Source organism: Anolis sagrei, chromosome 5 (genome assembly GCF_037176765.1).
Source record: "Anolis sagrei isolate rAnoSag1 chromosome 5, rAnoSag1.mat, whole genome shotgun sequence".
Taxonomy (NCBI): domain Eukaryota; kingdom Metazoa; phylum Chordata; class Lepidosauria; order Squamata; family Dactyloidae; genus Anolis; species Anolis sagrei.
Window position 1 is genome coordinate 151025215 of NC_090025.1, and position 14608 is coordinate 151039822.

Here is a 14608-nt window from a genome sequence, read left to right on the forward strand (position 1 = left end):
TTAAACCAGGGTTAAAAAAAAAGATTCAGTAAATGAAATAATTGCTAGAACTGAATGCTGGCACACTGTTACAAAGCGCTGAAATTCATCCAGGAAAAATGGACTTTCCTTTTTATCTTACTTTCCTTATTATCTTACTGGCAACAGTAGCACAGCTGTTTTATGTGGGAGGCAAATTATTTATATAAATTGGAGAAATTATATAATGGCATACATTGTGTAATTTCTGTACTTTCCATGCATGTCAATTTTTACTCAGTTCTCACCAACTACTCACTGAGATTATTTGACCATGTTGTTCAGCAGTTACTTTCCAGGTAAAATAGTTTCTCCCATTCATTCATATTTAACTATGTTAAACACAGTGTCAAAAGATACCACTGATAATCTATATGCTAAGGGCTAGTGTAGTGTACTGATTGAATACTGGAACCAACAGCTCAGATACTCACTTAAGTAATAAAAATGCATCAGGTGACATTGGTCATGTCACAGTACCTCACTCAACCTTAAATGTAAAGGTGAAGGTTTCCCCTTGACATTAAGTCTAGTCAGGTCCGATTCTGGGGGTGGGGAGGAGGGGTGCTCATCTCCATTTCTAAGCTAAAGAGCCGTCATTGTCGGTAAATGCCTCCAAGGTCATGTGGCCAGCATGACTGCATGGAGCTTCGTTACCTTCATGCCGAAGTGGTACCTATTGATCTACTCACATTTGCATGTTTTTGAACTGCTAGGTTGGCAGAAGCTGGGGCTAACAACAGGAGCTCACCCCGTCCTGCAGATTTGAACCAGTGACCTTCCGGTCAGCAAGTTTTGCAGCTTAGCAATTTAATCCACTGCACCACCATGGCCCTCAGCCCTTAGAGGAAAACAAATGCAAACCCGCTCTGAATAAATCTCGTCAAGAAATCCCTGTGATAGGTTTGCCATAAATTGGAAATTACTTGCATGCACAACACCATCCCATATGCTGCATGAACCGAGATAAAAAGAGAAAATGAAACTTTTATTCTGCTTAAATTGGTAATAAAATGGCTGCTTCCACAGCCATTTTATTACCAGCATCTTCTGTCCAGATGTACAGCCATTATAATTATTTTTATGACATTTTATCAAGTGGGTAGTCATTTGTCATTCTGGTGGAGAATAGAAAATATATGAGGTATGCAGGGAGACTTCACACATGAAAAAATCAGAACAGAATGTTTTGCTTGTGTCAATATAGTACTGTCTTGTTTTAAAATATTTTAAAATGGGGCACATCTAATTTTAAAGTATGATAATTTCTGTTATTCAGTCTCTAGAGGAGTATAACATGGCAATAGTAACATCATGCTTGTATGACACATTAATGGCCCAACTATAAATTATGCTGTTAGATGGAAAGAGATGGTTATATCAGTCTTCACAATATGTTACTATACTTTGATGAAGACAGAATCCTTCTGCAGAACATTAATACCCACCTTCATGTCTGTCCTTAGATAATGATTTTCTTTAAGGCATGTACAATAGAGTCTCGCTTATCCAACATAAACGGGCCGGCAGAACGTTGGATAAGTGAAAATGTTGGATAATAAGGAGGGATTAAGGAAAAGCCTATTAAATGTCAAATTACATTATGATTTTACAAATTAAGCACCAAAACATCATGTCTTATAACAAATCGACAGAAAATTTATTTTATTTATTTATTAGGAGCATTTTTATCCCATCCTTCTTGCCTCCGAAGAAGGACTCAGGACGGCTAGCAACAGGCACCATTCTGTGCGAAACAATAAAACAAGCATAATATTCAATTAACCTACATTAAAAATAATTATAGATACATTAAAACAGTTTGCCATTTCACGTCATCTTCCTAAAACAAAAAGCAGCTCAGTACACAGTAACATTACGTAGTAACTACTGTATTTACGAATTTAGCACCAAAACATCACAATGTATTGAAACAGCTGTGGATCCGGGCAGGAGGCAGACCGCGTTGGATAATACAGAATGTTGGATGAGTGAAAGTTGGATAAGCAAGACTCTACTATATCAATTTTTCCTGCTGGTTTTGACAGTGTGATTCTTTATCCCTGTTTGCAAAATTCTGTTGCTCAAATTGTTCTGTAAAGGAAAATCTTCTCATGGTCTCTTCCAACTCTATAATTCTGTAGATTCTTGTGCGTTTTTTCGGGCTATAGGGCCATGTTCTAGAGGCATTTCTCCTGACGTTTCGCCTACATCTATGGCAAGCATCCTCAGGTAGTGAGGTCTGTTGGAATTAGGACAATGGGTTTATATATCTGTGGAATGGCTGGGGTGGGGCAAAGAGCTCTTCTCTGCTGGAGCTAGGTGTGAATGTTTCTATAATTCTGTGATCTATTTGACTCCATTTCAACTCAACTCAACTACAACTCAGCAGGACCTAAATCAACTGAATCTCTTTAACTGTTTCCTCCATTATGATATGTATTGACTGACCATTTTAAGAAAATATCAAGCCAGTTCATTATCCCTTTTGTTTCATATATTACTTTTATTGGATTTGTTTTTATTTTTAAAATATTTTCATTGAAATCTACAATTGATTTTCAGAAAAGCCATTGTCACAGTAATGTAATAATACTTAAGTACTTATATATAATACTATAAGCAGTTTTAAATGTTACAACTTGCCTTGTTAAGCACTTTAAGATCCTTATGATTGTCTGATTTCCTGATTTCATTCTTTGAATGCTGTTTTCCTCTCCACTGATTCCAGTGTATCATATGCTGAATTTTAAATGTGTCCCCCCGCCCTACACACCAGTCTCACTGTAAGAATTGACCATTTTCTAATCTTCCTGATCGAAGAACCAGGATGACATAATGATTTGAGTCTTAAAGCAGAACTTTAAGAGACTAGGGTTCAAATCTCTACTTAGTCATGGAAACCTATTGGGTGACCTTAGGCAAGTCAAACTCTCAGCCTTCGAGGAAAGCAAAGACAAATCTGCTTGGAACAAATCTTGCCAAGAAAATCCCATGATAGGGTCATTTTAGGGTCGCCATATGTTGGAAATGACTTGAATATACATGCCAACAATCTTCCTGTATTGTTACTATTTTAAAATATATTAAAGAACTATGCTAGGATCTGTTTTGATATAGCTTTGACATTAAAAGTAGCTTTATTTAAACTTCAGTCCTAAATACAACAGTCATAAATTGAACGGAACACTATGGAAGCTTCTAAACGGACTTCCAAGCATTCTCTGTTTAGAATGCCAACTATTTTACCATCCAGATATTCAATGTCTGTTGCTGTATGATGTTTTTCAACAAATAGTCTTTGGCCACTTTGTTTTCAGATACAAAACAAAGTCTTTATGGTCTAGTTCAAAAGTTAAATAGGATGTTATTTAATTTGAATGTATCTTTAAACATTAAAATTAATTAAATATATCAGCAGCTGTTTGACATTAATTTACAACTATGTTAGCAAAGAAATTATATGAACTACAGCATGAAGGAAGACTATATTGTTAAATAATAATTGTTCTGATAACACAGCCCAACCAAAAAAAATCTTGGTTTCTCAGCATGTTCCTAGGGTTATTTGGGGTAGTGATTTTTAAAAATTGCATTGGATAGACAGCATCAGCTCTAGTTTCTTAGATATGGTTAGTATAGTTTTCTATGGTAGATGACCAATGTCTGTATCTCAAAATCTGGAGCCAATAGGGGAAAACTGGTACTATTTTTTGGAATCAACATGTCAAATATACCCAGAATCAGGGCTGAATTTGAGGCACCAAAATGTGTATTGGCCTATGTAATTTCTTAGTCTAATTGGTGGCATATTGCCCTGCGTAGTCAGCTGATGAGAGCGAATGGTTAGGAAGTAGTTGATAATATCCTCTGAATTTCAGCCAGAAGGCCATTCAACCATTGAGGAATAGGGCACCTTTTCAGCTAACGTAGGCATGGTGGATAGATAAGGTATGAGTATAAATAGTTTGGAATAGAAGTAGGGATAGAGACTGCTATAAGTTTGCTGAAATCATGTAAGGTCAGAAGTCACCTGGAAGCCACCACCCTGACCTCAGTGATCTATGGATTGGCCAGTTTTATGTTTCCTAGGAGTATTCCACTTATAATCTCCTTGTATAACTTGAATGTAATACAAGTTCTCACCAAGACACTATAGGGCTCATTCATTTAAAATAAGCCCAGCCCAGGATGCAATCTCCTTTAAAGTTCCCACTACTCGGAGAGATAAAACTATATCTGAGCAACATTTCAGTTTCTGCATTCCATTTATTTTATTTATTTGCTTGCTTAAGAATTATACCCCTATCCTGTGCATGTTTGCATGGGAGTAAGCCACTCAAAATTCAAAAAGATTTAATCCCAAGTAAGCGTGTATGGGATTCCATCTTTAGTTGTCCATGTATTCCTTTGTTCTGTTACCAGAATATTTAGCAGTATTCCCAGAACTTCTTGATGCAAAAGAAGCAACTTTTGTTACAAACACGTGCTGTTGCAGATGGCGAGGGAAGACAATTACAAAAAACTGGAAGTACAAAAAAGTAGATTCATTGTTGTTTTTGAGAAGGAAAGTTATAGGAAAGGGTCCTTTCCCATGCTACAGATTCACCCCCAAAGATTAAGTGCTTCCATAGATAATACATAGATTATAGGATAATGCACAGATTTTAGGAAGCAGGTGCTGGAGAAAGTGCTTGATTATGTACAGTAATTCAAGTTCACAGTATAAAAAATGAGGAATGAATTTGGAAGTTCATCCCAACACCTTACACTACGTGTTTTTACACATCATGGGAATCAGCTAAAGCGTTCAAACTTTTCTTGATTCAAACAGCAAGAAACAAAAGGCTTGCTTCTTTTGTACACATATTTAAGATACAATATCACATATTCCAATATGAAATCCTTTATTCTCATTTGATCCCTACCAGCTGGTGTGAGTTGGTAAAATAACATTTTGAACCTTCATTTCTGAAGCAATGTCTGTACAGGAGATTACCTCACTTTTGTCTGGTGGTGTATTTGGTTCACACATGTTTACATGTGATTATCTTTTCCTTCTAGTCCTTCTGCATTTCAGATTAATTCTGTTGTGTACATGTACTGAGTTTGGGGAGATTTGATTTCAGATATCCTAGTCCTTACCAGTTTCTCTGGTTTTTGTTTTACATCATAGAACAAAATCGCAGCAGGTTTTAAATAACTGCCATTGCTGCTGCCCATCATCTACCTCCTACATGTCAGCCTATTCCTATTGCAAAGTCTACTTTAGTTGACCATGACCTAGATGCATATTAAAAGCCAAGATCCATGTTCTTTGAATCCAGTGGATTTGGTATTTTCTTCCCTTCTTCAGCTCTGTGTGATGCCTCTACCACCACAACCCCCCCCCCCCAAAAAAAAGTTCCCAGAAGCATAACAAAATAGAAGCTGGGCTAAATACTAACTGTATTTTGAACACTGTCGCATAAATCTGATTTCTAAAATCTGGAGACTGCCATGCTCCCCTTTTATGAAGGAGACAAGAGCAATCAGGCCACAGTTATTAGTGGTACAATTTGGAGGTGATCAGATTTTATAAATTATTTGGTAGAAGCCTTGTGTCTCTGTAATCTAAATAGAACCCTACTTTGGCATTTGAGAGCCAGCATGATGTAGTGATTTGAGTGTTGAGCTACTATTCTGGAGACCAGGGTTTGAATCTGCACTCAGCCATGAAACCCACTGAATGATCTTAGCCAAGTCACACGGTCTCGGCCCCAGAAGAAGGCAATGGTGAACCACTTCTGAACAAATCTTGCCAAGAAAACCCTGTGATAGCTTTGTCTTAGAGTTGCCGTAAATTGGAATGCAAACAACAGCAATAAAACACTCAGAAGAAGAAAAAACTGAATCCCTTCCCAAAGCTCCCACCCCATGCACAAACACAAGCATCTTTTTAAATGTATACATGGTGTATAAAGTATGGAGAAGAAATAAAAAAGAAATTTATAAGCTCAACTTCTTCCTCACCATTTATCAGCCTAATCCTATTGGTATTCCCTAAGAGCTATATCCCACTGAGGGCCCATCCAGCCCAAATGTGTGAGCTCTTGTGTTTTTACCGGAGGCCTCCAGTAAAAGACTAATATTTCATGACAAAGCAAGAAAACTCTGCTTTGTCACAAATTATTTAGATAGTCAGTTAGACTTCCTGAAAGGCACGGGTCTAATAGTATGGTCCCTGTGGGGACTGACCCCTAGGTAGTCCTGGGACTACCAAGAGGTCAGTTCATACAGCCCAATTTGCTTTTTCAGGCCCCATTGACTTGGAGAAGCAAAGAGGAAACCCACTCCCTTCCCAAATCCCCCCTAAAACCTTTAAAATATAAAAAACTTTTCGAGTGCCCATTATGCCACTCTGGAGGCTCCTGGCACATACCAATGTTGTGCTAGGATTTGAGGAGGGCACATTGCTCCTCCCCCTCCCCACCCACTTCCTGGCGCAAAAATTAGTACATGCCAGGAACCTCCAGAGGGGCATAATGGTGGCCCGGTAAATTTTTATTTTATTATAAAGGTTTTAGGGTGGATTTGTGTTGCCCTCACTGCAATGGGACACTGCAGTGTAATTGTCTACACTGAAACAGGGACAATGCGTGGGAAAACCCTTTTATTTTCCCAGAGTGTGGGGACTTAAGCCGGCTTCGGAGCGGGTTTCTTCAACCGTGGGTTTAATATACATGTGGAAATACCCTGAGTCAGGTGTAACACACATTAATTGCATGGAAAATTGAGATTAAGTTTGTTTGTTATTGTGTTTTTTACAGTTTTTGTAAAAAAAAAAAGCTGGAATCCAAATATATATATGTATATATATATATATATATATATATATATGTATGTATATCATCCACAGGTAAAGAAGAATTTTCTCCCATTGATATGTCATCAGAGAAAATGGATAAAAACAGAGAACGTACATCTCAGTGGCTTCACACGCAAGTTTGGGATTTTGAAGGAGCTAGTCCCAAAAATGAAACATGGTGAGATCATTGTCTTCAAATTAGATTTGGGGATTGATATAATACATTGGGTAATATGAAACCCATCTTAAAAGAAATATGCCGTTTTTGCCAAATGGCCACATTGCCAAGTTTTAGATATACTGCAGTTGAGAATTAATTTAATAAATTCTGTGTCTTATTCTGCCACAAACATAGTGAATTTCTATGACAGGCCAGCATGCAATATTCCTTTATAATATCCATGAATACTGTTTTCTGTCAGAAATCCAAACAGCTTTATTTATGAAAAATCTACCAAAAAAAACCCCCCATATTAAATAGTATCTTCAAATTACTGTAATTCAATAGCTTCCCAGATAGAATGAATAATACACCGAAACACTAAGAAGAAGCATATTTGAACCAGAAATGGGTTAGAGAAAGCAAATTCTAACATCTAGCATAAATGAAAGAAAATGAGGTATTTCAGAACAGGACTAAGTGTTACAAAGATTAAAAAATCAGTGAAAATTCAGGTAATCTCAATGTCTCTCCTTTTTTTTATCTGGTGGAATTTTCACCAGATAAATAAACAGATATATTTTAATTATCAGAAGAAATTGTTTTCTTAATCTATATAAATAAAAATGTAATGTTCGTTTGTGGGATTAACATAACTCAAAAACCTCTGGACGAATTGACACCAAATTTGGCCACAAGACAACTACTAACCCAAGGAGTGACCATCACTCAAAAAATGGTTTTGTCATTTTGGAGTTGTAGTTTCTGGGATTTATAGTTCACCTAAAATCAAAGAGCATTCTAAACTCCATCAATGATGGAATTGGGCCAAACTTGGCACACAGGACTCCCATAACCAACAGACAATATTAGAAGGGTCTGGTGGACATTGACATTGACCTTGAGTTTGGGAGTTGTAGTCCACCTCCATCCAGAGAGCACTGTGGACTCAAACAATGATGGATCTGGACCAAACGTGGCACGAGTATTCCATATGCCCAAATGGAGTTTGGAGAAAATAGACCTTGAAAATTGGGAGTTGTAGTTACTGAGATTTATAGTTCACTTACAATAAAAAAGCATTTGAACCCCACCAATGACAGGATTGGGAAAAACTTCCCTCACAGAACCCCGATGAACAACAGAAAATACTGAAGGCCACCCAGTCCAACTCCCTTCACCAGGGCAAGAAAATGTAATCAAAGCCCTCCTGACAAAGAGCCATCTAGCCATAGATATAGATAGATATGTATGATTAACACACAGAGGTATTAATTTTTTAAAACCACACACAAATCTTTCTGCCAGTTGGAGTGTTCCTTGAATGGAAATCTGCTCAAAAAGGATTTAGATCCTACCACAGGTTATAAAAAAGATTCAAGATAGCACACTTTTGGATATTTTAAAAGAAATCATATAGACATAATCAAACAATTCTTCAAACTTACATTTAGGAGGGTTTGAACCTCACAACAATTGCCATGATTCATAAAATACCAGAGAAGCCGGTGCACACAACAGTGGTCTTCTGTGTGTTTTGGGCTTATGCTTTCAGAATTCCTGACCATTGAATAGCTGGCTAGGGCTTACGGGACTTGAAGACCCAAATACTGAAGGACCAAAGATTGGACACCACTGCTTTACAACATTTCGTAATATACACAAGTCAAATATGCCTACATTGAAAACACCCAGGGTCGGCCCTGGTTAATAATTGGATGAGAGACAGCTAACAGATACTGTTAGGTACTGTGGACTATGTTTCAAATGAAAAAAACTGGCAATACCACTTCTGAATATTGTTTGCTTAAGAAAAACCTGTGACATTCATATATATTGACTGTCTACATGAAGGTGCTTGCACTCGCCTACCATAGAGCAACATATTTTAAATTTCATACAGTACACTACAACAACACAGGTTTCTGTGCACAGTATGGTAATCCAAAATTCCCTCTTATTTTCCAATGAGTCTACCTCTCATCTGTAACCTATTTATGTGAGAATCTGCATTTATTCTATACAACTCTATTTCTAGATGTTATTCATGTATTTATGGACAATGGTAGCAATACGTATGTGCATAATATTTTTATTATAATTAAATATTTTCTATAGTCTTTCTTTTGAAGTAATTACAAAGTAATGTTCCTCAGTTTTTCATTATATCATTATTTTTAAAAATATCATGGAGCCCCCGTGGCACAATGGGTTAAACTCTTGTGCCTGCAGGACTGCTGACCAACAGGTTGGTAGTTTGAATCCAGGGAGCGGAGTGAGCTCCCATCTCAGCTCTAGCTTCCCATGTGGGGACATGAGAGAAGCCTCCCACAGAATGGTAAAAACATAAAACATCCAGGCATCCCCTGGGCAACTTCCCTGTAGACAGCCAATTCTCTCATACCAGAAACAACTTACAATTTCTCAAGTCACTCCCGACACACACGAAAGTTTTTATCATTATACTTTTCCTATAAATAAAATTATTGTAAATAGCTACTTACAGTAACTATATCAAACAGCAGTGATTTAAACAGCTACCCTAAAGATGTTTATTTTAAATAAGATATAGGCAGCTCTGAAGTTCTGGATTACTTGTATAACTATGGTTAAAATGAGATAAAGTTCTGTTGCATATTACTTAAGGCTGTGATTATCTAGGCTGTGATGATCACATCCTTAAATAATATGAAAGTTGGGAGTAAAAACACAAGAACAACAGTACTGTGTACCTAGTCAATATACTATTAAAATATTAAATTATTTTTATTAAAGTATAAAACAATAAACAAGCTGGAGCAGTTAATCTGTATCTTTAATTGTGTCAGCAGTGTGTTCAAATATCCAGCTTGCTTCCATTTGGATTATTCCCTGTTTTTTTGTTTTTTATTTATAGATTTTTTCTTTTGTATCAGTTGGGCTAGAATCCCAAGAAAAATTAAATCCCATTTCATTTGGGATCACTAAGCAATCATGCATAGAATTTCATTTAAATACAAAAACTTGTTTCAAAAGGAAGGAAATGTGTAACTTTATTGTTCATAAATCTTATCAATTTACTTTCTAGATGTAATAAATGTAAAAGCATTTGTTAAGATTGTTCAAATAGTATGTCTGATCCTACTTATCCTGCACTTAATGGCAAAACATCAATTGGAAAGAAAACAGCCAAAATTTTGTGGTCAAACAGCTGATAGACTTATCTAACAAAAACCAAGTTTATTGCTATATAATCAACTATTTGAGCAGGATCAGATAATGATGTGTGTAATTTATACTCTTTCAATAAACTAGCAAATTTGATAAATTTCTAGTTATTAAGGACCTTGCATTTTGAGAATTTTATCTTTAACGTCTTAGCAGTAACTGATTACCTTATCTGCTCTGGCCAGATTGTTAAAAATAATATTCCTTAAACCCACTGAAAATGAGAGCCCAAACCCTTAATGATGTTTAGCTAAACATTTTAAGACCAGTAGTTTCCAAGTAGCAAGAGACCTATTTATCTGAAAGTTAGTCCTAGTGATTACAGCTAAATGTACCAACCACTAAATATGCTTAAACTTGCAGACCTAAGGCAGAATCCAAAAACTGGATGAGCATGTCTATGTACCGAGGCAAGCTTTGGTTTTTCAAACAAGAGCATTCCCACACCCCTTCACTGTGAATAGCAACATCTCTCTTGATAAACAGAGAAGACTTGGGCAAGCCGTATAAGTTTGTGATGTGTTTTAGGTCTGTTGCTCAGATAAAGCAGCTATCCCAACTGGAAAACCCAAGCCTTTGGAGTAATTGAAGTAGTTGTTTGGATTCCAGCTTTAATTATTTCTGCTGCATTTTATTGTATTAATTGACATACTTGCTGTCTTCCTGTCAATCTGTAGCAAGCACTTCCTACCTGAAATAGACCCAGAAATTCTCAAAGGCGGGAGAGTTCAGCTAGTGGTAAGAAGTTTTTGTCACAGTTTTAAAAAATGTAACACATTGTTAAGACTGTAATTCACTATATGGAAACTTGGAATATGCCTCACTGAAGGTCCTGCTGTATGTTGTTTGGGATTTTTGTTCTTTAAAATTTGCAGTGTTCACAATGCATAAAAACAAATATTTGTATCATCATAAGTCACAGGAATGTCCTTAGTTGTGGGAAATTTTCCTTATTGTGTAATTTTCTACTTTAGCTTGCTGTACATGGAGATTCCTGTTCCCTTAATAGCCATATTGGGGACATGGTTTAATGGTAGGCCCCATTTACACTGCCATTTTATGTAGTTCCATAATGCAGTTTAACTCCATTTAAATGCATTATATGGCAGCATAGATGGGGCCAGAGAAACATACAGATCCAAAACAAAAAGACATCAGAACAGTGGTTGTTTCCTCTGTGAGTGTGTGTTTGTAAAAAAAAAAAATCTTTATGAATTAGATAAGTTTTCTTGTACTTATTGTCACAGGAAAAAAAACTGAAAGAAATTTTATGCTGCACCTTTCCAAAAACAAAACAAAGAATTACTGACACACACACATTTCAAAACCCCATGTTGGGAGCTACCAATCTATGCAACTCTTTCATTTGGGGTCCTTTTTTCCTGCATTGGTATTTTTGTCCTGTTGTAGTGTGGATAATGTGGACCCACAGGATGGAAACCCCCAAGAGCTAGCAACTCAAAATGCTGAAAGCAAGGCAAGAGGGAAGCACTGTGTAAAAGTGGAGCCATTCAGTCATAGGGAATAAATCACATGCATCATAATTGTGGATTTTTAGCAGTGATTATGCATACACACTTGGAAGTGGTTATGGAGAGAGGGGTGTTTCAAATAAGTATTTCACACTTCTCACTAAGCTCTTAGACAGTCAGTTCCCTGACCTGTTTTCCTGTGCCCCGTTCATAGAAAGCAATAGCAAAGCCCCCTGACTGCTTCCATGTCCTATCAAATGTTCAGCACGACTACAGTGGAACAATAAAATATGACTTGAAAGCTGCCATCTGAGTCTCCGTGCATCAATTTTCTGCCCTGGGGCTTTGTACATGGCTGCATGACAGCTGTCACTCCATTTGATAAAGAGAGAGGACACATTATTCATTCATGATGTGTATGGCTTTGATAGAAAAAGAAATATGTGCAGATGTAAAACTTCTGCCAGTTTCAAAACAGCAGCGTTATAAAATATTTTTCTGTCTATAGTGCTAACATCTCCAGCCTCAAATATTCAGAGCAGCTGAAAAAGGTTGAAGCTGAAATCGTATTAAACATATTTTGTTATGTTCATCCAGCTAATAACTATATAGATTCTTAAATGAGCAGCAATAGTCTTTTAAGGTCCAGATCAGACTTGTCTGAACTGTTGTTTGATGCTTTAAAAATCCCCTCTATTCTTTTGCCTCTCAGATATATTAGTACTGTTTTTTTCTAGCTGGAGAAACTCCTTCATTTTTATTATTGTTATTGCTTTAGAGAAAAATAGACTAAAAGGAGAGCATTGTATAAAGACAATTGGAATTATCACCTTGTTGATCAACAGGCAAAAATACTTTGTTTCCTTCATGCCAAACAGTTCATTTAAAGCAGACCATGAAATAAAATCAATATCAAATATTTTTTTCTGCATCTTGGCAAAATATTTTGAAAAATAAACATTTTATATAAATTGTTGATGTTCCCATCAACATTGTGATTTTATATATCTAGGATATATAACATTTGCACAGCAATATATAAATCCTCCAAAATTCAGTTAATAAATGACATCCAATTAAAGTGTTCCGACTCATTAATAAGATGCCACTGGTTAATCAGCAAATTTCAGAAGACTTATATTCTGCAGTAGCTTTAGGTGACAAGAGGCATTTTGAGTGGTGGACAGTAAAATGATTTTTCTTTGAAGGTATCTACTGCTGTAGAAATAGCTGCCTTTTTAAAACAAAGCTTGCTGTCTAGAACCAGAATTGTCCATGCCCCATCATATAAATGTTTAGGCATTGGGCTATTAAATTGATTCATTGAAACTCATAGGTCTAAACCCAACATAATGCTAGCAATAACATTGGGGTTTTCGCCTTCAACTTTCTTCTGGGGTTGAAAACATGTCCCAGGGTCTTTGCCAGATCTCTGGAGCAGGTTTTTAATTTCCTACATTATCTCAAGGCATAGCTTTGAAATAATAATAATAATAACAATAATTATTATAATTATTATATTTCTTCCCTGCCTTTCCTCATGGCTTAAGGCAGATCACAGCATAGTTAACACATAAACATTGTAAAGATTCTATAAATGCAAATATTAAAATATATTTATATAAAAGATACATATTTAAAATACATATTAAAATATATAGAACAGAGATTAAAATGTTGCTATTTACTTTTGGGAAGAACCCCCAGTGGTGCAGTGGGTTAAACTCTTTTGCTGGCAGGACTGAAGACTGACAGGTTGGAGGTTCAAATCAAGGGAGATCACGGATGAACTCCCTTTGTCACCTCCAGCTCCTCATGCGGACACAAGAGAAGCCTCCCACAAGGATGGTAAAATATCAAAATATCCAGACATTGCCTGGGCAATATCCTTGCAGATGGCCAATTCTCTCATACCAGAAGTGACTTGGGAAATGAAGATTTAATGTAGTCATGTAACAAGTATGAGAGAAGTTGTTTTGTTCATGCAAGAAGTAATACTTTCAGTTATTCTCAAAATTTAACTATTTGGAGGCAATTTATAGGGCTATCAAGAAGTGGTCTTCATCTTCTATGTAGCAACATCAGTAGAGGTACAAGGAGTATGAACCACACCAAATGATAACATCAGAAGAAGTGACTGCCTATGAAAAATTGTGCACTGTTGCAGCAGAAATGTATTGTTTTATAAAATATCTCTATAGTTAGATATAACCACAAAAACATTTTTCATAAACCCACCTTACTATGTAATGTATCAATATACCTGTAAGGCTAAAACTCTAAATTATTTTACTATTTGAACCTGCTCGTATATATCTAGAGCTGTCATTGTTACCCAATTAGTAATTACAATGGTGCCATGAATCAAGCAGTTTTGTCTGCATGCGCTATAAGCAAATGCTTTTGTTTCATTGCTGCTCTTTTTTACAATCACTCATTTTGTCAGCTTTCATGTGTAATAGTACACATTCAAATTATAACTTAATGTATGATTTTATGTTTTATGAGCGGTGCATTCAAAAATAGAACATTCAAACCTAACAAAAGAAATGTGGTAAGGCATACATCAGCCTCAAAGCCTCTGAGCCTTTCCTAAAATTAAATTCAAAAATAAGTACTTATCTTACTTAAAAGTAAATTGTGTAGGTTTAACATGAGAATTTTACAATATATTCAGAGCAAGAAAATGCATACATTTTTTCCTCAGATGCATACATTTTATGAATCCAATGAATTGGTTTTAGTGTTTTGGATTCTCTTTTCTAAATATAAATATAATTATCTTATACAGACTATACATACATGCACACAACAGACCCTCTTCTGAAGAGCTGGTTAGGTAGCGAATATGAATATGAAATTACTTGGTGGATGATTGTTGGATACAACTGATACTTGCTCTGG

The 14608-nt window shown here is 36.1% G+C and overlaps 1 protein-coding gene across 1 annotated transcript in view; it reads left to right on the plus strand.

Moving 5' to 3' along the window:
• LRRIQ1 (leucine rich repeats and IQ motif containing 1) overlaps window positions 1-14608 on the plus strand; it is a 121126-nt gene that overhangs the window by 94160 nt on the left and 12358 nt on the right. The window contains exons 24-25 of the mRNA XM_060777373.2: window positions 6917-7043; window positions 10910-10970. Of these exons, the coding sequence (XP_060633356.2) occupies window positions 6917-7043; window positions 10910-10970 (188 nt within the window). The remainder of the gene's footprint in view (window positions 1-6916; window positions 7044-10909; window positions 10971-14608) is intronic.